Source organism: Mixophyes fleayi, chromosome 4 (assembly GCF_038048845.1).
Source record: "Mixophyes fleayi isolate aMixFle1 chromosome 4, aMixFle1.hap1, whole genome shotgun sequence".
NCBI classification, from domain to species: Eukaryota; Metazoa; Chordata; class Amphibia; order Anura; family Limnodynastidae; genus Mixophyes; species Mixophyes fleayi.
This window is the reverse complement of record NC_134405.1, coordinates 204987837-205015527: the sequence shown is the minus strand read 5'-3', so window position 1 is coordinate 205015527 and position 27691 is coordinate 204987837. Positions and strand designations below refer to the sequence as shown.

Genomic DNA, 27691 nt, shown 5'->3' with positions numbered 1-27691 from the left:
TTCTTACTCAATGCTCAGTTCATTTTGAGCTCCAACCTCAAAATTTTTCTACCCATCGTTCCAGAGTGGCCTATCTTATTTCATTGTTTTCTGGACAAGCTCTCGCATGGGCTTCCCCTCTGTGGGAAAGAAACGATCCATTGTTACAGGATAGTGCCGAGTTTATTTCCACGTTCCGAAGTGTATTCGATGAACCAGGTCGTGTTATTTCCGCTGCATCTAGCATTCTCCGTCTTCGCCAAGGATCTCGCACTGTGGCTCAGTACGTCATTCGATTTAGGATCTTAGCCTCTGAACTTCAGTGGAACACTGAAGCACTAGTTGCCGCCTTCTGGCAGGGGCTTTCCGATAAAATTAAAAACGCACTGACTTCACAAGAACTACCCTCCTCTTTAGAAGATTTGATCTCTCTTTGCCATCGGGTAGACCTGAGGTTTCGTGAAAGAGAACCTGAGAAAACAACTTCGGTTAAAACACCTCTTCTCTCAAATCCTCAATTTCACCCAGCTTCATCTCCGGGGATACCCATGGAGATAGGTCGCTCCAAATTAACTTTAGAGGAGAGGGACCGAAGAATAAAGAATAGACTTTGTATCTATTGTGCCGATTCTACGCATATGCTCAATTCTTGTCCCAGGAAATGCCGGGCTCTAACCAATACTGGGGAGATAAGGTTAGGGTTCCTGGAGTCCTCTCCATCTTCTACGAAATTAAAAGCCTGCACTTTTGATGTTACGATTTCCTCTGCTACCAAAGCCTTTGAGTCACAGGCATTGATTGATTCCGGAGCAGCAGGAAATTTCATTTCCAAATCATTAGTGAATCAATGGTCCCTACCAGTGATTACTTTGAAAACACCGATTACTGTGACTGCTATGGATGGATCACGTCTCATCAATGGTCTCATCACCCAGAGTACGTCTCCAGTAACGCTTCAGATTGGTGGGTTACACCATGAAGAGATTTCGTTTTTAATTCTTCCTGTTACGACAAGTCCGATTGTCTTAGGCCTTCCATGGCTTCAGTGTCATTCTCCCCAGATTGACTGGCGCACTTCTCAAGTTATATCTTGGGGAGCTGAATGTCATCATCGTTGCCTCTCTCAAGTGGTTTCATTCAAAAGACAGCATTCGTCTATTCCACCAGGGCCTCCTCCACAGGATCCTTCATCTACGGATCTGTGTGATAAGGTTCAGTCAGAACGCCTTCCTCCTCATCGGGCGTTCGTGACGTCATCGGACGTTGAAGATGGATCTCAGGAGTCATCTTCAAAAAGTCAAGTGCTGGTGGTTCACGGTCACCATCCGTCTTTTCCGGAATTTCCTGCCCTCCCGCCCACCCAAGTTCCTGCGGTGGAGACTGCTTGTCAGACCTTTAAAAATATCTGGTCTCAGGTCAAAACCTGTTTAAAGAAGACATCTATCAAATATAAATCTTTCGCAGATAAGAAGAGGCGGGCTATTCCACCACTAAAAATTGGAGATCGTGTCTGGTTATCTACTAAAAACATTCGTTTGAAGGTTCCATCTATGAAATTCGCCTCTCGTTTTATTGGTCCATATAGGATCATTCAAGTAATCAATCCAGTATGTGTGAAACTTCTTCTTCCTAAGAATCTTCGGATTTCTAATGCCTTCCATGTGTCTTTACTCAAACCTCTTATTATCAACCGTTTCTCAAATCCTCCCTCAGCTCCGCAGCCAGTTCAAGTTCATCAGGAGGAGGATTTCGAGATTACTGAGGTACTAGACGCAAAAATTTCGCGAGGAGTCCTCCGTTTCCTCGTTCATTGGAAGGGCTTTGGTCCTGAGGAGCGCTCTTGGATCAAAGCTGAAGATCTTAATGCTCCTGCCCTTTTGAAGAAGTTTCATTCCAAAAATCCGGACAAGCCCGGTTCCAGGCGTTCTGTGCCCACCTTTAAAAGGGGGGGTACTGTCACTCACCGGACCGTGAGTGCCTCTTCCCGGACATTTAGGAACCGTGGTCATCCTCCATCCTGAGGGTCTGCGCATGCGCAGCCCTTTCCTATACTTCAGTGTATGTCCCTTTAACTCAATTGGCAGATCAGGCAACACTCCCTATATTAAGCACCTGTGGTCAACACCACGTTGCCTGATCTTGGAGTCTCATTCCCCATGAGCCTCTGAAGGTGTTTCCTCGTGTATTCAGCGCTGCTGATTCCTGTGGTTTCCAAACCACTTCTACCTCTGTGGTTTCCTAACCACTTCTACTACTGTGGTTCCCATACCACTTCTACCATCAACTGTATCATCGTGACTGTTTGCTGATTCCTATCCGCTGCCTCCGTGCACTACAGTCTCCTATACCACTTCAACGCTATTATATTTCTTAGTGACTGTTTGCTGATTCCTATCCGCTGCCTCCGTGCACTACAGCCTTCTCTCCTTATCCACTCACCTGTTCATCATCAAGTCTGTGAGCTGATTCCTATCCCCTGCCTCCGTGCACTACAGCCTCCAGCTGGCAACTCGCCTGTGTTCATCATCGTGACCGTGAGCTGATTCCTATCCGCTGCCTCCGTGCACTACAGCCTCCAGCTGGCAACTCGCCTGTGTTCATCATCGTGACTGTGAGCTGATTCCTATCCGCTGCCTCCGTGCACTACAGCCTCCAGCTGGCAACTCGCCTGTGTTCATCATCGTGACTGCTAGCTGATTCCTATCCGCTGCTCCTGTGCACGTCAGCCTCATCTCATCTCTCCCGTGGGTCCGCAGAGTCCTGCTGCCGCTGCCAGCGCTATCGTCCATCTACTGCTGATCCGCTCTCCACGCCTTCCTGTTTCCCGCTGGTCTCTACCCTCCTGTCAGCATTGGATTCATATCTCATCAGCTACTCCTCTGCTAGATCATCTCCATTCTCCTGGGTCCTCCATGAGTCCAGTTCCATGTTTTACTGATTCCTGTGGATTCGTGTCCCTGTTGGTCTACTTACCTGTGCGCTGCACCTACTAGACCCCTGCCTCTTACATCCAGGGACTTCTCATCCTGTCGGCCTCCTGCCGCCCAGGTATCACTGCACTCCTATCTGACTGCCTTCTGAACCACGGTATGCATACTTCTCATTGACTGTGCTGGTGTATTGCATATCTTGCTGGACTGTGTTGGTTCTCCTCTGGAGTCTGCAATCCGCTGAGTCTTTTGCCATCATTGACTGTGTTACCTTGTGCTGGATTACTTCAGAGACTTCCTACATTTGCAGACCTGTTCAGTCATTTATATATATTGTGCATATTAATGTGGATCGTGTTTCATGTGCCCGTGTACATCCTGTGTTGCAGTCTCTCCCCGTACACCTCCTCACATATATATTCAGTGGTACAACTTGCTGAAGGCAGACCACTGATTCCTGTTCCGGTATCACCTGTTCCATTCCTCTCACATAGCAGTGGTACAACTTGCTACCGCAGACCACTGACTTCCCAGATACCTCCACTTGGATTCCATTCCTTCACTCAGACAGCGGTACCACTTGCTATCCGCAGACCGCTGACTCTCATCACTTCCTCGTTTCTGTTGGACATTCCTCCTCACTATAGCAGTGGTACAACTTGCTATCGCAGACCACTGACTACCTCCACTTGCCCTTGTCCATACAGTTCCTCGTGTATTATTACCTCCATATTACCAGTGCTGCTAGTCATAGACTTTCCTGAGCATCTCATCATCTACTATTGCCTGTTCCGTGATCACCCTGCTACCAGAGCACACTATTACCATCTACATTGCTCTGGTAAGCTTACCACCTGGTGATCCCTGGGTAAAGACTCCTAGTGCCCGTGACAGTTTAAGAGCTATGTCTTATCTTTGTTTCCAACTAACCAAGATCTGAAGAGATGCAAGGAGCTTCTGGTGAGCAAGTTGACAGCTCAATTATTACGTGACAGGACGGCATCACCTCCTTCAGTTTCTCAGTCAACTGCTGCTAGGAAAAAACCTTCCCAAGAGAGCCAGGGATGATGCAGATGACTCAGCACAACATTTTGACATCTGGGGGTAAATGTATTAAAGTCCGGTTTTTTCAACTCGCCGGGAATCGGCGAGTTGACAGCTAAAATTTAAAGCGGCGCTGGCTTGTAAAGGCAAGTTTACCTTTACAAGCCAGCACCACTTTAAATTTTAGCTGTCAACTCGCCAATTCCCGGCGAGTTGAAAAAAACTGATTTTAATACATTTACCCCCTGGTCTGGTCTAAAAGAATTGACCAAAAAACGTGACACCTCTGCCATAACTCCACCTGATCCTACTATCAACTTCCAGGCTACTTCCTTAAAATGTGGAAAAGATCATGTTCATACAAATGAACTTAAATTTTTACGGGGAAGTCCTTTCCCGCCAATTACATCAAAATACTGAGACTTCTGTAATGGTGGATTCAGCAGGGATGAATTAATAATTTGTGAGGATGATGTACAAACTGCTGATGAGGGTGAAGATGAGGCTGAGGATGATGACAACAACATCTTGCCACAGTAGAGTTCATTAACAGCACTGTTACCTGAGGTGCCTTAAGGCCATTGTTAGCTTGTTTTGTGGGGGCCCAACAAATCAAGCACATCAGCCTCAAAAGTGGCACTCCTTGTCGCTGAAGTGCTTGAAGTGTGCATGTCCATTTTAAGATCCAACATGGGTGGGAGGGCCCAAGGACAATTCCATCTTACACCACTTTTCCTTTCAGCTACCGCTGTGTTACCTACATGTTCTATATACTGTTGGGTGCTTTGCAATAATCTTAGACACCCATTGATGATGCAGATGACTCAGCACAAAATTTTGACATCTGGTCTTGTCTACTGTAAAAGAATTGACCAGAATTAGTGACACCTCTGCTGTAACTTCACCTGATCCTACTATCAACAGTCAACATCCAACAGGAGAAATCAATTGGACACAAGATATCAGAAGACTGACTAGGTCTGCCACTGTGAGACCCCCATGATTAGAAAAAGGAGACATATGGCCACCATTTCAGATGAAAGTGACATCCCAAGAGTAGCTGGATGGTTGGATTCCCAGAATCCAGAGGAAAAAGGATCTAACCAAAGAGTTGACATAATTGGGGACGTGGCTAATCCAAATGGAGGATACTTTGAACACCCCTGAAGGGTGTCAGGGGGGAGAAGACGGAAACCCACCAGTTCAGGGTTGGTTCAAAAGGACCCTAGAGCCCCAGTGATGTTGACTTATGATACTCTAGGTCAAATGACTGAGATTTAAGGTGATTCATCCTTGCTGGGTCTATCAGTGGCTATATCTGACTCCCATATCTGTTATGCCATGGCCTGTTGTGTACAGGTGTGAAAGTGTGTATAGACAGGATGTCTTAACCACTTTTAGTTTACAGGATGTGTGGACAAGCCTCATCATCTGTTCATTGTGGACTTGCCTCACAGGGGGAGTGTGCAACCCCTTTTTGAGTAATTTGAAATCCCTGGAAATAGTCTTGTAAGAACTGCAGTACAAAGAATATCTGTCTCAGTGGCAGATAAGCAAGGCAACTGACCAGCATAACAAAATCCATGGTTCAAGGCTCTGTTCCTGACACCTGGAGACTGTCAGGATTATGGACAAAGGCTGGGAGAGGAACAGTGTCAAACTCAGGTGTTCTACTGCATCTCAGCATGATTAAACTGTTTACATTGGTTACCTTGACATTTCTTTGACTTTGGTGCTAGACATTACTGATCAGCTCTGTACTGGTCTGACAGATCTGCTGTGGGGATTGGTTACTGGTGGTTTATCGGGCTGTCAGCGTCATTCACTAGCTGCCTTTAATACCATTGCTTGCATAGGCTTTCATGCTCTGTATTTTTGTGAAGTCTGCTAGTTTTTGACCATGCCCATTTTTTACTACTCTTGCCTGCTGCCAGCCTTGACCTCTGCTTGCTGCCATTTATCTTTGATTTTGAATTGCATCTTAATAGTTTTGCCATTTTATGTTGTTTATCTTACTCCTAGTATACCTAGTCATGTACCAATATTTACTGCTCAGTGTTTAGTCTCTAATATATCTTTTTATGCACTAGTCTTTATATAAACCTCTAGGAGAATACCTGACACAGTTCTATAGGTTTTATTTTTTATTGAAAAAGTAACTTTATTTGTATAAAGCACAAAAAACACAAGCAATACATTACATTCAAGTGTACACAGTACACCGTAAAACATAATCATGCATACATTTTAGTACAATACAGGGTATAAAGTACAAGATACAGCATCCTACACTATACAACAAGTACTGCACTAACCATTCAAACTTTAAACAACATCACATTACAATAAAACAACAGTGGATGTGAGGGGAAGGTAGGTGAGATGTGTAGGGGGGGGGGGAGTCACGAGCAAAAAGTTTTATTGAAGACAGACACAAAGGGAAGGGTGCATAAATAGACATGACAATCGATAACACTTTAAATTGTTATGGGGAAATGGGTTGGAGGGGGTAATGGAGGGGAAGAACAAACCAAAGATTTTATTGAAAATACACGCAATGGGGAGAAGGAGAAGAGGGAGACAGCAATCAATAACAATCAATCATCGTCTTCTTCTTCCTCAGGACTGTCAAGAGTGTTATAGTCTCTTAGCAGGCTGTGGATCAGCCTGCGACAGTCCTGGATGGTCATCTTCTCCCGCTTCAAGATGAGGAGACTCCTGGCAAGCCAAATAGTGCCCTTAAAGCAGTTCATTAGGCTCCAGGCCTCTTGGATTGCCCCAATGATGTGGGTCCCAGGAAATAATCCATAAAATACCGTGCCTGTGCATATAGGTAATATTCTGGGCTCATCAGGTATTCTACCTCTGCTGTTCACTTGTACCACTTGATAGGTATACTGAGGTGGACTCCCGTCCGATAGATAGAGATCCTGACCTAATCAGATTGGTCCCCCAACCAGCTCCCTACTAACATGCAAAGCTACCTCCTAGATATTCGTTGAGTGGCAGAGTGGGGGTGCTCACAGTCAAACAGCTGCTGGGATTCCCTGATAGGTACTGACATCACTAGAGAGCGCGCCGGACATACGTTTCACCTGTTTCGCTTTATCAAGGAAATTACCAGGTGCCCCATGACAGGGGTTTCTTATAGAGCAGGTATCCAGTCACATTCACGCACATGTTAAATGACAAGTTGCACAGCCAATAATATCCCGATTATAGTAGTATCCATTAATCCTATTATTCAAAGTGGTCTGTAAAAGGTCTGAAGACTGTCTCCTGCAAATTATACATAGATAAGAAAATTTATACTGTCATCTACCATGAATATGCAGATGTATTGGTACACATAGGTCTTTCAAATAATCGGTAATAATCAGGAATTTTATTGTGCAATAATTCATTAGATACTGATATAATAATTGTTTCATATACATACAAATGGTTTAACTAGTGAGTGTCTCCTGCAAACTCTAATTTGGCACTAACTCCATGATTGATGGGACAAAATTCCCCTAACAGAATTATTTAACATTAGCATATATTTTATGATGTCAATGAAAGGATTATTATAGTTAGGTATTCTCACAGGGATACTTGTATAGATTATAGTGGAGCAATAAATGAATAAGGAAATACAGCGAGTCCCATTGACACCACTGATCTTTTTCCTTATATCACCATAAGTCAGTCATTAGCAGCTTACATATATTTCAGTGATTGTCATAATACAGATTTGATAATAGATGTCAGCAGGTCTTTCATTGCCAACATAAGTGTCCTCACAACCATACCCATCAGCTCACGAATGGGAACCTTGTCTTGTTGCCACTTGAGATCTTCTGAAACAGCCAATCCTGTTTCTCTTTGTACTCATGGTCTCCTATCTTTGCAAAAGGATGCCTATGAGCCCTTTCCAACTGTGGCTGTACTGTGATAGTGTGATGGTTTTCTGGCATACCGAACAATCCCTATAGAAACATTTTACGGCTAAGTAGATTATCTGCCAGTAAAACCTGCATAGAACTTTTTCCCTGGTTCTACCTTCCCCTAAGTGTCAGCCCCTCACCTGAGTGTGTACAGCTTTCAACACTAAAGGTACATTAACCTGTAGAACTACCAATTGTTCTACTTTGCTCCCCTTCACAGTAACAATTTGAAAGTACACATCATTTTTGACAGCATATGATGTCATACATCCTGCTGAAATGATAGGTCTTTCAATAACACCAACATTATTAGTCAATTTAAAGACATGTTATCACATATTTTATCTGCTCATGTACAAACAGCAGCAGGAAAATCGGACCAGTTTATACTCTCACCAGAAGGAAAGGTTGGTTTCTCTGTGCGGTCACCTGCCATTGTGACTATCGGATGCAACCAGTGACACCTCCGCTCTGGCATGAACTTTTTTTCCATCCTTTTAGATGGCAGAACTTGACCCTTCTCCTCAAGCTTGTCCTTCAAGGCTGGACATTTGGACAGTAATTCAATTGCCGAGGTGTCCAGCTGGACTCACTCCTGGAGGACTTGGCCTTTTGATTGCTCTCATCCTTAGTGTTTACCAAATTTCACAGAAAGGATGCCAAGGCCACAGCTTGGTCACGTTTCTTGGTATATCTATGAAAAAGAATCTTTCCCTCATGGAACAATTGTTCAAACTTTTCCTGCTCTGCAGAGGAAGCCTCTTTAACTCCACAAGTTCTTTTGCAGACTTTCTTAATATGTGCATCTCTGGCTGAACCATGACAAATTTCTTTTTCAAAAAAAACAATTTCTTGGTCTTTCTCTACTGGAATCCTTTTAGCAGTATCGTTAAGAGCTTCCACCTCTTTTCCTCTTTCCTCATATGTCTTTTGCAATTCATACAACTGTTGCTTTGAGTTCCACACCTCATTTTCAAGCCAGGAGTTTTCATTTCTAAAAGTTTTCTCCATGCAATCAAACTCTTCCCTGGCCACATAGTCTGCTTCAGGTAATAGCAGGTTTTCACAGAGAGCAAGAGGTTTTTCAACTTTATTTTCCACATGCAAACTGCAGTGCAAGTTTTCCAAATCTTCCTGCTGGGAACGAACTTCAGACACATCTGTCTGCAAACTTTCTTTTTGCACACTTTATTCTTTTTACTGCTCATCTTAAGCTGTTATAAAGACAATTTGCACTGGAAAAAATTACTTCTTGTTTTATTGAAGGCTATAAACCAATAAGCTTGATGTTTACATACATCAAGCACTTTCCACAGGCAAACAGTCAAAGCTTTTTTACACATGTTTTTTTTGGATTACCTCCAACTCACAACTTAGTGAATCACCAGATGTGGCACTACTGCAACCAGCAGTTTTTAAAACTTTTGTTTTCGTTGCAATACAAACAGCTGCTCCACAGTTCACAGTTTTATTGATTTTTATAACAGTTTGTTACTTGATAGTGGTATTGATCTCATGTCACTCACCATCAATGAATCTGGTTGGTTGGGCAAACAGTGGAGGTTTGGCTGACCTTTGTAAAGCCACAATGGCACCACTGTGACACTGACACACAGCAGATGAGAGACACCAATAACTTCTTTCATGAATAAACGGTGCTTTTATTGCTCACATCACAATAACACAGCAAACTCTCGTCAGAATGACACCAGGTGACCTAACTCTGACTAGACACAATCCTTCTATCTAGACACCAGCCAAGTAGCTGCCATTAGTCACACTGTACACATTCTCAATACAGGTTTAAATACCACAAACCCCTCCCTTTGGTCGTTACATAATTAGACTACCTGTGTGTGTTCAACTTAAGATTTTTAGTCTAAATTAAGAATTTAACACTGTCTGCAGCCAAGAGGGGGAACTACCATGGGTGCGACTGGTGTGGTGCAACGGGGCCCATGAAGTTAATGGGGCCCGCTGCATTGCAGATGCAGTGGGTCGGGGGCCCAGTTCCCTCATCCCAGCCTCCCTGCACTGGGGCCCACCGCTCGATAGTTCCACCTCTGCTGCAGCCTGTACCTGCAGATTTAGGATCTCTCCTGTCCTTATGCAGGAGAGGTGTGGAAAATACCCTTTTTTGTCGTAATAAATTTATGTGTATATATATATATAAGTTATAAAGCAGACTGCATATAGTACATTATCTAGTTTATTTCCCTATAACATGCAATAACTAGCAACCTTATCATGAAAGTGTTTGGATGCTTACTCAATATCGCCAGTTGCATTAATGATAAAGCAGTTTAAAAAAAAAGTGGGGGTTTTTTTTACAATTTTTTTTCTATAAAATACATTTATTAGAAGGTTGTTAATGTCTACTGATCATAAAATTCATTTTTACAATTGCACATGATTGCAAACATATGTTATAGCATGCATACAAGACTATCAACACTACTGCTGAAGCAAGATATACGGCAGAAAAACAAGTAAATTTGATATGGGCAGAGCTGAATTTGCACTTGAGTTTGGCACGCCCCTTCTGTAAATTCACTATAGCAAAACGCCCCTTCCCCGCCCAGTTCACTCCCCAAAATCGTAGGATGTAGTAAGTGTCCTTTGTGTTAGAAGATACAGTGGACATTGCTGTGTTCAGGGCTGTATTTCCCAGTTCTGTGCATGCATGGAGTGATTTTGCGTACGATAGGCTCAAAATTGACAGATAGAGGGAGAGGGGGGGCTGAATATAAATATAACACTAAAGGGAGGGGGCTGTATGTATGTATATATATATATATATATATATATATATGTATATACCACCATAGGGGGGCTGCATATGTATAACACTATAGGGAGGGGGGCTGCATATATATAACAATATATATATATATATATATATATATATATATATATATATAAAACAATATAGGAAAGGGGGGCTGCATATATATAACACTAAAGGGAGGGGGGCTGCATATAGAGCACTATAGGGAGGGGGGCTGCATATAGAACACTATAGGGAGAGGGGCTGCTTATAGAAAACTATAAGGGAGGGCTGCATATAGAACACTATAAGGAGGGGGGCTGCATATAGAACACTATAGGGAGGGGGGCTGCATATACAAAACTACAGGGAGGGAGAAGCTGCATATACAAAACTATATGGAGGGGGAGGCTGCAAAGAGAACACTATAGGGAGGGAGTGGGGCTACACATACAGAACTATAGGGAGGAGGGCTGTACAGAGAAAACTATAGGGAGGGGGGCTCCATATACAAAACTGGGGAGGGGGACTGCACATGCAAAACTATAGGGAATGGGGGCTGCACAGAGAAACCTGTAAGGAGGGTGAGGCTGCACAGAGAAAATTATAAGGAGGGAGGGTCTGCACATAAAAAAACTATAGGGAGGGGGAGGCTGTATATAGAAAACTATAGAACTATAGGGAAGGAGGCTGGACAGATAAAACTATAGGGAGGGAGGGGTGCACATAGAAAACAATAAGGAGGGGCTGCACAAAGAAAACTGTAGGGGGGGTTGCATATACAAAACTGTAGGGAGGGTCTGCTATAATGTGTGAAGGAAAGGAGGGGGGCTGTCTTAGTAGTACATAGGTGGGAGCTATTCATTTAATGGTGGAGTTTAGGTGGGGGCTAATTATTTAATGGCTGCTATTTTATTTGTGGGGTGATGGTGGGGCAATTCAGTTTATTGGTGGGGTCTATTATATTAAGATGAGGTAACGGGAAATTGTTATATTAAATGTAAATACTATTATTTTATGGCTTGGGCTGTTTGGAGGGAGGCTAATATGTTTAGTTATTAAATGGGAATACTATTAATTTAATGTTGGGGTTGTTTGGAGGGAAATAGGTCTATTTATTAAATGTATATGATATTAATTTAATGACAGGGCTGGATGGAGGGAAATAGATCTATTTATCAAATATGAGTACTATTATTTACATTTTCATGTACCCATTTTTTCTTTCTAAATAGGGCATCTAATATTCCGAGATCCAGACAAGCAGCAACTGATCTAAAGACACCAGCAGCCATAGGTGGTGAAAATGACAAAACAGGTAGGAGAGAGCAGGAGAGTCTGCCAACTGTCCTCAGTCTAGTGGGGCAGTTCCGAATTTGGGTGACTGTCTCGCTTAGTCAGAATTTGGTCCGACTGAAAGGACAGTTGGGAGCAGGGCCAGTGCTAGGGTTCTCGGCGCCCTAGGCAAAATTTCAAAGTACACCAGCCCCCACCCTCCACTCTCCCCGCAAACACACCAAATACCCACTTCACAGACCCTCACATGCTTGACTTTGTGCTTTTGTGTTTAAAAAAAAGATGGGCCTTACCTCCTCCAGTGGTCCAGATGCAGAACGCTGTCCAGACTCCACTGCAGACGTAGGATTTCTAGAGGGCAGGTATCCAAGTGATAGATTTCAGAACAAACAACTTGACACAATAAGCATCACACCACTGCCCCCCCCCTGCATAACACCACTGCCCCCCTGCATAACATCACTGCCCCCCTTAATCACAATGTCCCCTCTCAAGCACACTGCCCCCCTCGGATCTCAATGTCCCCCACTGCATCACACCACCCCACTGAATCATATTGTCTCTTGACCAGCACAATGCCCCCTACCCATCTCAATGTACCCCCTACAGCACCCCCCCCCCTGAATCACAATATCCCTTCACCAGCACACTATCCCCCCGGGTCTCAATGTCCCCCCCCCTGTAGCATACCAATGTCCTCCCTGTAGCTTACCATCGCCCCCTCCCCTCTCTTTCCTTAGCTGAAACTTGCCTCCATGATGAAGGGGGGGGGAGGAGAGGTGGAGGAAAGGGGGAGGAGAGAGGGAGGAGAGGGGAGTGGAGGAGACAGAGGCACGGTGCGCCCCATCGGCTGTTGGAGGGGAGGCGGCAGTGGCGATCAATAGTCCCTCCCCTCTCCCTGTGGATCTCTCTGAAGCTGTGCGGCGGCTTTTGGAAGTTATGCTCAGCGGTCGCTGCACAGCATTACTAATTGCACCTAACTTCTGTGGCGCCCACCAGAGCCCAGCGCCCTAGGCAGCTGCCTAACGTTGCCTAATGGAAGCACCGGGCCTGGTTGGGAGGTATGTGCTGCTTCACACTGTACTGCTTGTGAAAGCAGAGCTGCGTGCACCAAACAGTAGTGCACACAGCTTTGGCTGTGTATTTGTCTAAAATGATAACATCCCTGTCTTAAGTGCCTCGGGCCCCTCAGAGCCTTATTCCAGCTTTGGTCATACTTCAGTGGTTGTTGCTTTGATTCCATTGCCTGCCTTCTACCTTGCACTGGTCCCATTCTCAGATCACTTTGTTGAACATATGGCCAGTCCCTATTGCACTGACAATATCATTAATCCTACCTCCTTTTCACTTAGTGTATCACCAGCAAACCCTTGGAATAGCTCACCCCTTCACTTATACTATTGTCTGCCAACCCTCCCTGCACTGTTATTAATTCAAACCACCACCAATCACCAGGGCCATCTTAACAACATTATGGGCCCCTGGGCAAAGCAGTGCAGGGCCCCTATATATATATGTGTAAAAAAAAAAGTGATATACACACACACACACATATATATATATATATATATATATATATATATATATATATATATATATATATATATATATATACATACATACATACGTGTGTGTGTGTGTGTGTGCGTGTGTATAAAAATAAAGTTATATATATATATATATCACTTTTTTTTCAATCCCCTCAATTTACCTTTTAATCGCCATGTTCTTCGAGTTGAATCCTCTTCTGTTCTTCATCGCTGTTCTGTGCTCCTCCATGCTGTGCCCGCAGTGAATGTCGGGCGTGATGATGTCATCACACCCAACATTCACTGCGAGCGCATCATGGAAGAGGGGACCAGGGAGTGAGCTGGTTCATCACCTGACCTGAACGGTCAGGTGACCGCAAAAGGTAATTTTTTTTTTCCATTTTTTTTTTTTTTTTATTGGAGTCCTTCCTCGGGCCCTATTGTCCGCTGGGCCCCCAGGCAACTGCCCATCGTGCCCAGTCGGAAAGACGGCCCTGCCAATCACTGGGCACATTTAGGGCTCATACACAATTGTTACAAAAGAAATGTTTTCTTGCAGATGTTTGAAGCATTTCACCTTTGTGGTGATCGCACTGGATAGCCATTTATTATAAGGATTATTTTTAATGCATTTTTTGAAACACACAGTACACATTTTTATATATTAAGGAGAGAGATTTGACAGTTAGTTTGCATCTCATGACGTCAGGGAAAAATGCAACAGTGCTCTGCCAGAGCAAGAATGCTCTGGCAGACTGACCAGATGCAATTGTGTCAACAGGTTTGGTAATAAATAGTTCACTGTGTATGCCCTCCGTTCAACACCATACCTTACGTAAACATAACCAAACTTATATAAAATAAAGACACGGAGACTTGAGTAAAGTGGCACTAAAAATTATTTTATTATGCCCTAACTGTAACCTGGTGGCGGAGAAAGGGCACTGAGAATCAGCTCCAGCGATACCCAACCAAGCGTGGACATGGCAATATAGCCTTAAGTCCACCCACTTCTCTCATAACCCCACTGCTTGGCCGGCCCTAACCTGGCGAAGAGTAAACTGCACTCACCTTACTACTCACTCCACCTCCCTCACTGAGCCGGGCGAGGCCCCTCCCCACGGAAGGGACAAGAGTAACCGATTGCCTTGTAAGGGGACAGATACCTGCGACCAATCACGATAGAGCCGTATATATCAGCTGCTGATCGCAGTGCCTTCCTCCCCCACTAATAAATCCTACTTAAACTGGTTTATGCTAAGCCCTCAAAATCTACACTTTAATTAAAAATGGGGTGGGTGGGTGGGATTTTGCAAGCCGAGTGACTAAGTAAAAGAAATGCCTCCCCTCTACAAAACCACAAGGCCCTCCCCTCATCCTCATTGGCCAGCTAAAAAAACTCATGTTAACTCTTTAAGGTAAGTGCAACTACGAAGCAACACTGTCACTATTTACTTTCGTTCGTCTAAAAGGGGACTCTCTTGTACTAGTTAAACTTATTAAGCAAAATAAGATGTTTCTATGAAGGGAATATTGGAAGGATGTGTTAGTAGGCAACTATACAAGTTTGAGCACAGATGCATAAACCAGTCGTAGATCATGCAAAAGGATTCATATATTTTTATAAATCAGGACTGGCAGCCTTTTCCCTGCATTGTTTTTGTAATGAGCCAATGTGTATCAAGTTATCACATCTAGGTTTTCCTAAATGTTACTACAACCAAATTCCAGTAGTTCTAAATCCCCACCTACAATTAATTTGGTCCCACCCACATGAGGTCTCTTGAGGAATTTTTTAAAGGGCCCAATCTGCCCCTGGACTCTCCCCTCCATTTAATTTGATGGTACCCCACTCTAGATGAATAGAGCAAGCTTAAACATATATCTGTAAAGGGAGCACATTCAGTATGCACACAGCGCTTTTATAAAACACCTGAAGGACCATAAATAAGAAAAGATGTATATCCTTCCAGTGTTTAATAACAGTGATGCTTGTGTAGTTACTGTGCACTCCAGAAGGATGTATGACTCCTATTTTTAGCTCATAGTAATCTTCACTGCACTGTGGCTAGAATGTTCCTAAATGATTAAAATACACTGTATAGACTGCATGCCTTCCTTCAAATCATTTTTAGACAGGAAAAGCAAAAAAATAAATAGCTAGTGTCCATGAACCCTACAATTCTATCATTTAAAACTGTCCTGATGGTTTACTGTTTTTTTCACAGTATCAGCACTATTATCTGCCTTGCAGTGATGGTCAGACAACTCACCATTTTTTCATTTTAGAATGTTGGAAGATGTAGGTATATATAGCGGATTGTGACAGTATAATATACAACACTTGTCATTGCTGAGCAGTTTTATATATTGGTTAATGCTTTTCTTTAAAATTTGGCTATGGCATAATTGTATAATATATTGGTCATTGGTAGTTGTCCCATAAGCTTGCTATTGCCTAGCTGCTGTATGTGTTGGTTAATGCTGGGCTATGTAATTTGGTCATGGCTGTGCTGTACAATATAGCGGTCATTCTTGGGCTGTCACATCCAATTATTCACATCCTTAGAATTTGTTTTGTACAATGCAGTGTCCATTATTTTTGAAAATTAATATGTCATCCATGCACACAGATAGGGCTTGCAAAATCACTGCATAGCAGCTGATAACTCTAGGTAGATCAATATTTGCTGTATGTATGTGACCAGGGAAGAAACTGACACAATAGTATAAAACAAAATACTATACATAACACCAGCCCATTGTGAATGAACCCCTTTGGTACTGTGTGTAGCACTGGCCATAAATATGAGTAATGAAAATGAATCATTATTTAAATAATATACAGTCAAGTCCATAAATATTGGGACATCGACACAATTCTCATATTTTGGGCTCTATACACCAGCACAATGGATTTCAAATGAAACAAACAAGATGTGCTTTAACTGCAGTAGAGGCCTGGCAGAGCATCACCAGGGATGAAACCCAGCGTCTGGTGATGACTCATTACTTTTGGTCCCCTAAAAAGTGTGAGGCACATATAGAAACCGTTGTAATTCCTACACCGTTCACCTGATTTGGATGTAAATACCCTCAAATGAAAGCTGAAAGTCTGCAGTTAAAGCACATCTTGTTAGTTTCATTTCAAATCCATTGTGGTGGTGCATAGAGCCCAAAATATGAGAATTGTGTCAATGTCCCAATATTTATGGACTTGACTGTATATATATATATAATTATACATAATATGATAAGTTTTGAAGTGTACCCAAGCTAGAAACACAACCAATTAAATATATTGGGAGTAAAAATAAATTTTTGTAACATAGTTAATAAAAAAAAAAGTTTGTTTTGTACGTTCCATAAATTAGGATAAGGGGTTTGTGAAATAGCAATGTTTGTTCTCAATAAATACAGATTTTATTATAAGTAAATGACATTAAACACTGATTTACCCTAAGCTGAAGTGAAGCTATGTCAGAAAATTGACATTATAGCAAAATGTTCTCCAAAGTTTAGAAATCAATTATTTGCCTTGGGAAAAACACAATATGTGTCAGTTACTAGAAAGAGAGACAACACAGGAACTGAATGGAAAGTGGAACAAAAAATCTAATTATCTTAGGTCCATTTATAAAAGTGTTTTTGGCTTAACAATGTTTTACTTTGTTTTTGTGCCTTTGCACCATATTTGCCAACTAATTATATACCTTTTTTTAAATTATTCCCTGATCTTCCCCCTGGAACGAGTTAAATGAGACAGATTTGCAACATTTTTTGTGTCTGCATCTCATTCAAGACCTAAGTTGTGAATTTATGTTAGGTCTTAATTTGAGACAATATAAAACAACACTTTTAAATTGTGTCTTATTTTTCTTTAAACCTCAGCACATTTCAAATGGCCAAAGAGAGGCACTAAGGGCCTGATTTGAGTTAGGAGTAAAGAAAGGGAGTTATTGTGCACCTGGGCAAAACCATGTTGTATAAGAGGGGAAGGTAAATTTAAAATGTAGGGACAGATTTATAGTTGGGATACGGCATGTCATAGATCAACTTAAATTTCAGTGTAAAAATAAATCTATCAAGTATATGTGTGTGCTACATGAAAAAACATCCAGTATTTTCCTTGCGTGCAAAAAAATAAGTCAATTTGTACCCCTTGCATTGTAACATGGTTTGTTCAGGTGCAAAGTTGCTCCTTTTCTTTGCTTAGCTCCTAACTCAAAATCAGACCCTAAATGAGGAAGTATCACTTTCATTTTTAATTGTTAAAGGAAATATCCACCCAAACATGTAAAACTGTTTCAAACATTTTGTTAATTTACTTTTTGGAAATAATAGAAAATATTCTTTTAGTATTGCTGATCTCACAAATCCTCTCACTTTGTACCTATGCCTTTCTGACCATTCAGCTTTTCTGTAAACAAGGCACAGCTGCTGAAATTTTGGAGATAGGAAGATAAGAAGATTTACCTTTAGTATTTCCAAAATGCTAAAGAAAAATTAATAGGCATAAATTTGAAAAATGTACTAAATACTGAGAATGCTTCAGAAATTCAATTCAATTATTATTATTATTATTATTATTATTCCTTTCCTTTAACTTCCCCCAGACTACCAGGATGAAGTTGCACCCTTGGAAAAGTCCTCATCCTTCATGAAAATTAAACCACACAATTCAAGTTGTTCAGGCCTCACTGTCTGTATAATTCTGAAATCACTGGAGACCATTTAGATAGAAGTAATGCAGGCAAATGGGAGTGACATGACCCTTTTCAACATGGAAAATGTATCTAAGTTCTCCAGCGATCTGGATTTCACAAACTCTGGGTGTTGCATTAGTGTGAATTTTGTTGATCTTTTTGTCAGGTTCCCCATGAAGTGAATGTGGTTAGCACCTCTGCCTTACAGCACTGGGTACATGAGTTCAATTCCCGACCATGGCCTTATCTGTGAGGAGTTTGTATGTTCTCCCTGTGTTTGTGTGGGGTTCCTCCGTGTGCTCCGGTTTCCTCCCACACTCCAAAAACATACTGGTAGGTTAATTGACAGCTAACAAAATTGACCCTAGTCTGTGTGTGTGTGTTCGGTAATTTAGACTGTAAGCCCCAATGGGGCAGGGACTGATGTGAGCGAGTTCTCTGTACAGCGATGCGGAATTAGTGGCGCTATATAAATAAATGGTAATAATAATAATCGTCACGGATGTCATTGTCATGATACTCAGGAAAATTCTTTGTTGGTTTGGTGTTGACAACTTTAGTTGTATGAAAGAAATGTATGCAGAGTGGTAGTTTTCACTGGCAAATTGGTAATTATTTAATTTACTTGTTGATGGTTGCTCAAGTATAGCAATGTGGTAATGTGTGTTTCTACCATGTTTTGATGATTGTTTTGGATTGTACAGTAAATTTATTATATATTTATAACATTGTATGTTTTTGTTTGCAGATTATTCATCTACATTGGGAATAAAACCCCTGGATAGAGGAAAGACAAACATAAGGCAATTCCAAAACTTCACAAAAATAATTATGTTCTGTAAGAAAGTATTTACACCATTTTGGACATGAACAGAAACACTGTCACCGGTTTCTAGGTCAACAGAATAAACAAAAACTTCCAAAATCAAGCAATATGCTTACTGCCGTATAATTGGCTGATCTTCAGAATCTGCAATAACCATAAAACATACTTGAGGTCGACAGTTGCCAAATGACAGCTGACAGTAACCAGTGGGAATTCAGACAGCCCAACTGAAGCAATTTGTAAAAACCAGGATTTATGGGTAGATGAAGGACCTCTCCAAGATGAAGAAAGCCGAGATGAATAATAAAATTACAGAAAGCAAGAGCCAGGGATGATATGCCATCTTTGCACAAAGAATACCTGACGCTTGTGCCCCCGTCTGTGAATCTGCAGTGCTTATTTGGGGGTTCCTGCCCCTCTGTATGGCACAATAAGATGGTTATGTCTCAGGGCACATATACTTTTCTCAGTTGTTTTGCTGGATTCTGGCTTATTTGGGGGCTAATAGTGTTGCTGTGCTGCCTTTGCAGTTTTCTGAGGCGCCGCATGAAGAGACGTAGGGAGGAGAGGTTGCGGGAGCAGAGTTTACGCTCTGTACACATTGAGCCACTTCAGTATGAGGAATATGTCAGCAGCCCGCGTATCCCTGTGTCCCATCGAATTCGGGCACAACAAGCAACTCAGCCACCAGCAGCAGCAGCACAAGTACGACCATGGTCTGCTACCCGCAGGAATGGTAAGGGGTCAAACATGAACGATAATATATGCATTTTCATGTCTGCATTATGCTATGATAAGAATATATGTACCATATTCCAGGACCATGCCTCCCATGAATCATGATGAGAGTCTTCACAGGCGGTGGAATTCTAGGGTCAGCAGAGATGAGGTTCTCCTCACTTCTTTTGGCCCCCAGTATGCACTCCCTCACGTAGTCACCATGCTGCTTAATATTAATAGATTGCTTAATAGATTGCAGGAGGAAGAGCAGAGTGATAAATACAATAATTACTTGTATTTCTCCCTGCAATCTCTGTATTAGTAGCACAGGAACTGGCAGCATGAATATAGATACTGGGAGGGAGAGAAAGTATCCTCCCTATGGTGTATCTACTCTGTCTATACTGTCAGTCCCTGCACTACTAATACAGACAATGCAAGAGGAAGCTTAGGTGACAGGTGCATTTATGAAACTGCTTTTCCTTTCCTGCAGTCAAAGATTCAAGAATGTAGGGATTAGGAGGGGGCTGGTAGGACAAGTTCTTGAAAAGGGCTGAACGTGTTGTCTCAGGAGCCCAGTTTGCACAAATGTTTTGTGAGGGCGATAGTTGTTTAATTTACCTCAGATTACTGGAATTGGACAATCAGCACAGAAATTGACTATCTTCCCACCACCTTTAAAGTAATATTTCAATTTACTAAGGAAATAATTTATTAACATTGTTCAATTAAAGAAGCACTACGAGGTAAAATAAAGTATTACTGAGTAAATCATTTGGCACGCATTTTAAATACAAATGTATATTTTTATATCCCGGGCAATATCAACTTCTGTACTACATACTTACTTTCTCAACTTATCCGGTAGGAGTGCCTGCACCCCTCAGTTTTATTTGTTTTTACTTTTGTACCATATTTTAGTAAGTATTTTTGTCTAGTGTTCAAATAAAATCTTTTTACTGAATTTGAAAAATTTACTGCACTTGAAAAATATGTATCTTTTCTCACATTGCTAACGCGATGTTGCTATGAGACGTTTATGAAGGTGTCTCCATCTTAAGACCACTATTAAGGAGCTCTTTAAAGACCATTCTATATGAAAATCCCAAGAGGACATCTTGTGAGTGTGTTATGCATAGGAAGTGTACACTCTGGACAGTGGTTGACAAGATCACATGTTTGTGCAAACACAAGTTGGTTTTCTGTAAGTTTAATCACAAAAGAGGAATTGCAGTCTAAATTGACACTTGGATGACAAGAAAAAAATTGTAGAGTCCTGTACTGAACTATAGCTTTTCCCACACTCCTAGTGTGGTGGGTGTAGGTTAATGTTGCAAAAAAATAGAGTAAAAAACATTTTGTCCATGGTACTTTACAGGTCCCAGCATGCCCAGGCCACCGTCAAGTGTTTGGGCATGCTGGTGCTTGTAGTACTAGGAACACCAGCATACCCATGGCTGCCAGGGCATGCTGGCACTTTGGAAATCACCAGCACTAAGAGCCCACTTGGACCTGTAGTACACCAGAGAAAAATGTTAATCCAACACACACACTGTTTTAAAAATAAATTTATTTTATCCTCATTCACCCTCTTTAATGCTCACCTAGATCCAGCCCGGCATCTATGGCATCCTCTTCATCTGTTATATTAAGACAATGAAGTACTAGCTCGCTAAGAACTTCGGACGCAAATTAACCCTCAGAGGCAGTTCAGTCATATATATAACCCAGGGATTTTCCATGGCTTGAATTCAAGCCCTCGGCATCTATTATGGGTTGACTTTTTCGGCCACGCCTAGGATCCCTGGGCGTATTACAGCTGAAGAGGATGCCATAAGCCTTCCCCTGTGGGTATCACTCAGCTGTCAGCAAAACTACATTTTCTTTTGCACTGATAAGCTACAATAGAAAATCTTATCACCAGTGGATAGTAACTAGGCACCATAGACATACATATTTCTAAACAATTTAACGCACAATTACTGTTTGTTTACTGAACTTAACAGGTTGGGGAAACTGAATATGGCATGTGCAAAGTCTGAGAACCCTGTTAGGCAGTTTTTAGTAAAACCACCTTTGGAAGAAATCACAGCTTCCTAGCTAGCTAAAAGCCTTTCTATTCGTGCTTTGGGAGTTTTTCTCAATCTTCATTGCAAAACACTTCTAGCTCAGAAATATTCTTAGGTCTTATTCTTAGGTCTTATTCTTAGGTCTTATTCTTAGGTCTTGCATTAAGGTTTGAGATCTCCATACAATTTTTTTTTACCAGTCACAACTGGGAACTGGGAAAACCATTCCAAAATTTAGTTCCTGTAAGTACTTCATTGTTCATTTTTAAGTATGTTTTAGATCATTATCCAACCTCATTTCAGCTTTAATTTCTTTACTGACATTAGCTTTCTGGAATTGTTATCATTTAGTTGAATCCATTCTTCCTTCCACCTGGACAATATTTCAAGTGGTACAGGCTACCATACAACCACAAAGCATCATAGATTCAATGAAGGTGATTGTTTCTTCAAATGTTAACAGACAGAATTTTGGTATTTTACCAAATCTAATAAGATACTTCTACTAACATACAAAGTCATTAATAAGACTTCTCCAACATACATCTTTACCATTGTCTAATATCTGCCAACTCGACTCTTCTTCTCTGCCCAAGATCTGCACATCACCATCATCATCATTTATTTATATAGCGCCACTGATTCCGCAGCGCTGTACAGAGAATTCATTCACATCAGTCCCTGCCCCATCTGCACCTTTGCACCTGCAAATAAGGTCCTTAATATTGATATGACTCCTTCCCCAGAAGTTACTCTTCTACACCTTTCCCCCTTCCACAGATATACTAAACATAGTATATATGTGTTGCGCTGCTTTCTAATTGCAACAAAAGCAGTCATAGCACAGAACTGGAAAAATCAGTTACAAATACCACCCAACTGTCCCGATTTAGGCGGGACAGTCCCTATTTGTGTGCTCTGCCCAGCTATCCTGACCAGAATGCTGGAAGGTAAATGCATTCACTGCTGCTCTGCATAGCAGACCAGCGGTGAAAGCGTGCCGCCCGTACCTACCACTGGTGCGTATGGCAATGAAGGGTATTTTATGGATAAGGGAGAAGGCTAAGGGGTGGCCTAGCGCTGTCAGAGTGCTAGGCACTGCCCCATGGGTGTGGCCATGCCGCCATGATGGCATAAATGCACCCCCTTGATTATGCAGACACACACCCTTTTCGTCGACCCTCTTTGAAATCCATGAGTGTTGGGAGGTATGGTTGCATCCCCACCATCCTAACTAAATTCCAGTTCCACTTTAACATGGAGACTATGGGAGTACCTTACTCAACCTCTGCATTATGAAATATCTTTAAGTCGTTGCATTATTACAGACGGAGAGTGCTCTTCATTAGTTGTAACCAGGAATGACTCTGACCCTTTAGTTTAAATTAACCTTCACAAATTAAAAAGTCCAAATGGCTTATGCGTGTAATTGATTTACAAAGACTGTGCTTGAGGATATGTTACACTGTAACATCTATATAATCTATATATAATTCTATATTTGTCCTCTCTATACCTCTTACTGTTACTTTTCCCCTCTACTCCCCCTATGTTTTCAGTGCCCCTAATGTTTAAAATAAAAAAATAAGAAAAAAAATAAGTTTATAAAATGAGATGGACTTTAAAAAAGCAATTTGCCTAAATATAGGCTTTATTTAGATTTAGGATTATTTCCAGCTAGAAGGTGCAGGGTGTGTAAGATGTGCAGACAGATTTGGGAAGGGGGCATAACCTAGCTCAAGTGTAAATCTCAGTGTGAAAAGTTGTCTAGTATTTGTGTACTACATGCAAAAGGATGCAGTATGTTCACTGCATGCAAAACGATTGCATTTGTGCCCCTTAGATTTGCCCCTAACTTTAAATGAGACCCTGTATGTCTATCACTTGATCTACTCACTCTTTTCATTCTCTCTGTTCCTTCCTTAACCACCCTTCCATTCCCATTCACCTGTTATTCCCTTGTATTCATATTTGCTTTACTTTCTTACCCCTACTAGCACTCTTTTTTTTTGTGTTCTCTTTTTCTTCTCTCCATCTTTTATGTTCCTTCTCTCCATCTTTCAATTTTTTTTCCTTAATGTGTTCCCTTCCACCCTTTATTTTTCATCCATAGCCTTTATACTTTTCTGATTTTTCTTTCCATCGGGCTCACTTGTAAATATTAAGCTCATGGTTTTTACCTATTTTCAAATTCCCCCTTAACATTTTCCCTCTCAGACCTCCCCCTACCCCACCGTCAGCGCTCTCCCATCAGCATATTTATGAATATAAGGACAATATCAATACTGCCAGACTATGTCTCAAGGTCCCTGGAGAATAATAAAGAAAACACAACATAGATCTTCCAATTGTTTACAGAAACATCAGTAGGATAGGGGCTGCCACAGCAAGTTTAGATAGCAATAAGAGCTCCATGACCTTGCTGTCAATGGAATGTATTGTCTGTAATATAGATAAATAAAGCTTTATATTAAGTTGTGGAAAACCATTTCATTCATGTCATGTATATTTTGTGGAGATCCTACCAGAATAGAAGCAATGTTTGATTAAAAGAAATCATTACAAGATATAAATGGGCTCCTGAGTGCTTCCTAACTGATTTGTTTGTGTGACAATAACCAGTGGGTGGTGCAATGTGATGTAATTTCCTCTGGACTACAATATAAATAAAGTAATGACACAAGAATATACACAGTATTTCTGTGAAAATGTAAAGAATTGAACGATCTATGGGAGTGATGCCTAGATTCTGATGGTCTGCACTACATGCAGGGCCGGATTAAAGCTAGGGCTAACTGGGCTACAGCCCAGGGGCCTCGGGCACCCAGGGGGCCCTTGAAAGTGCTCAGCAGCAGTATTGATCGGGGGGGCGCTCCCGGCGCGATCAATGCTGCTGAGCACTTTCACTGCGGTACTTCTCCGGCGTGCTGTAGTCTCCTTACTGAGATCTCGTGAGTCTCACTCTCACGAGATCTCCCCAGTAAAGAGCGTACAGCGCGCCGAAGAAGGACTGCAATGCCAGGAGAAGGAGGTAAGTGCCTTGGGGGCGGCTCGGCTCACCGGGGGGGGGGGTGGGGGGGGAGCTCAGATCACGGGGGGAAGGGGGGCTCGGATCACGGGGGGGGGCCCTCACGGGGGAATGGAGGCCCCCTTAGCCCAGGGGCCTCCATTCCCTTAATCTGGCCCTTTATGTCAGACAGCCTCTTCCCTCCCCCGTTCCACCTCTCCAGTCTTAAGAAGACACAAGTCTACTTTGGAGCATATGCATCCGTTCTCTTTGTGCACATGTGTAGTGTGAATTTGAGCAATTTATACTACGCAAACTGAAGTAAAATCAGCTCTGCATCAGATCCTATGTGAAGAGCGTACAGCGCTCCGGGGAAGGACTGCAATGCCAGGAGAAGGAGGTAAGTGCCTTGGGGGCGGCTCGGCTCACCGGGGGGGGGGGGAAGGGGGCTGCTCGGCTCACAGGGGGGGGGGGAAGCTCGGATCTCGGGGGGCCCTCACGGGGGAATGGAGGCCCCCTTAGCCCAGGGGCCTCCATTCCCTTAATCCGGCCCTGACTACATGGCCTCATCAATGTTCTCTAGGAATGCTTTGTTCAGGTTCTCCACCCCATGGACAATTCTTGAAGGGTGACTATTAATCCAAAACCTGGAATTGGAGTGCTTAATTCTTTATCACGATCTCTGTATTCCAGAAATTCATCATATGTTAGGAACACAACAAAATATCTGAAAGCAATATAGTGACTCTTCATTTAGAACATTAGTTTAAGTTTATTAAAGATTATTAAGATATATTTTTGCTTGTAGCTTGTATATGATGTTTTCTGTTAACTACATATAAAATAGGCTTTATTGCTCTCACAATTGATCAATAATCTACTTGCAACAAAGTATAAGGGTTATTTTTCCATGTTAATCCTCCTGGACCTCTTTGCTGCTTTTGACACTGTTGATCACCCTATTCTCCTGCACACCATTCACTCCATTGACCTTTGTGACACAGATATTTCCAGGTTCACTTCCTACCTATCAAACTACTCCCTTAGTGTCTCTGCTCTAGCACATCCTCTCCTCCATTCTGTTTGTTGGGGTTCATCAAGGGAATTTTGCTTTTGTTACTGTACACCTCTTCTCTTAGGGAAATAATTTAGTCATTCGGCATCTAGTACCACCTCTACACTGAGGACACCAAAAATCTAAATTTCTTCCCCTGACCTCTCTCCTTCTGTATTTTCTTTTGTAACGAACTGCGACTCTGCCATCTTCACAAGGATGTCCCAACACTACCTAAAGCTCAGCACGTCCAAACCAGAACTAAACATCTTCACCACTTCCCTGTCAATTACACCACAATTTCCTCAGTCTCCCATGTCCTCCAGAATCCAATTCAAATGACTGACCCTTACTTTCAAAGCCATCAACAACTCCACCCCTTTATACATCTCATATCTCATCTCACAATATTCTCCCTGTGCAAACCTGTTCCTGATGGCAATCCTACAAAGGAAAACTCACAGTTGTGAATATAGTGAAGAAATAAAAATGTAAAGTTGTTTGCTTTGTTAGTAAAACAATGGAGTAGGACCTGCCACACACAGGTAAGGACTAAAGTAATCTACGGATTTGAAAACTGTGCCTTGTCTCAGAAAGTTAAACAGATTATTCAAGGCCAGGGGCTAGGAAGGTAATATAATATCACAAGCCGAGATCAAGAGAAGGAGAAAGCAGCCCAGTGACCAAAGGTTACTTATACCTTGCTGAGGCTAAGAGTACAGGTGCAGGCAGGGCTACCAAAAGGAATTTCAGATCCCGGGAAAGCAACTACTTGGGGCAGTTTCCATAGCCCCTGAAGGGGTGTATGGATACACCAGGTTGGTGACGCCACCCTCTACAAAGGCAGGCAAGGCCCCCATGGCAGCCTCCCCCCTCTCTCGGCCTCTGGTTCTAGGTACTGATATGGCATGATATCATAATCTCATGCTAATTATAAAAAGAGACTAGCACATAATGTCATCGTGTATTGACACCATGTGCACACACGACACAATGCTGGGACTAGCAATGTGAGTAATTTCTTTTATATTATTTTCATCATTATATAGTATGATATGGGCACTGCAGGTATAATGATGTTACTTTTCTTGGAATAATATTGACATGATTAGTATGATATGGGCACCGCAGGTGTAATATGGATACTTTTGAATGTATAATGTGGTAATTGTTTATGTATAATCTTACAGGAAAAGAAGGTATGAAATGCATTACTCTGCTGGTAAAATATGAGCATCTCCACTGTTATATCCTGATAATGGTGCTGCATATCTGATATGGATATGGATACTTTTGATTGTATTATGTGGAAATAGATTTTATTTAGAATTATATAGAAAAAAACTGACCATGCACAGATCTTCCTAACTCAACCCCATATGAAACAGTGTTCTTGGAGGCTGGAAGAAAATATTGATGATATTTCAAACATAATGGCAAATCAAAAGTTTCCAAGGTGTCTGTTTCGGAAACCCATCAGTGAGTCATCTGAGGGAACTGGGCTTCTTTATGAAAAAAGCATAAAGAACCTCAGAAAAACCTGCTTCTCCAAGACTCTGGAGATGAACCATAAGTCCTCTGTCCAGGAAGACCCTATCAGATTTGAAGGAGGCAAAGGGTGCTTTAAATAAATTTATATCTGTAAAGATTAAAATAGACTTTCCATAATAGCTTCTTTCAATGGGGGAACAAACCGGGTAGATTGTTGGTGGGGGCTTTACATGCCTATAGAGCCACAACATACATTCAGGGACTAGGGATGATAATAGGGAAGAATGTTGTAATTCCACAGCCTCAGTGGCAACCTGTTACACATATTACTTGACATTATACTT

At 41.9% G+C, this 27691-nt stretch overlaps 1 protein-coding gene across 4 annotated transcripts in view; it reads left to right on the top strand.

Moving 5' to 3' along the window:
* The window catches only part of PRR7 (proline rich 7, synaptic), a 64280-nt gene that overhangs the window by 27619 nt on the left and 8970 nt on the right, over positions 1–27691 (top strand). For all 4 annotated transcript variants that reach the window (XM_075209176.1, XM_075209174.1, XM_075209175.1 and 1 more), the window contains exon 2: positions 18929–19742. In XM_075209176.1, coding sequence (XP_075065277.1) covers positions 19343–19742 — 400 coding nt within the window. In that variant the 5' untranslated portion in view covers positions 18929–19342. The remainder of the gene's footprint in view (positions 1–18928; positions 19743–27691) is intronic.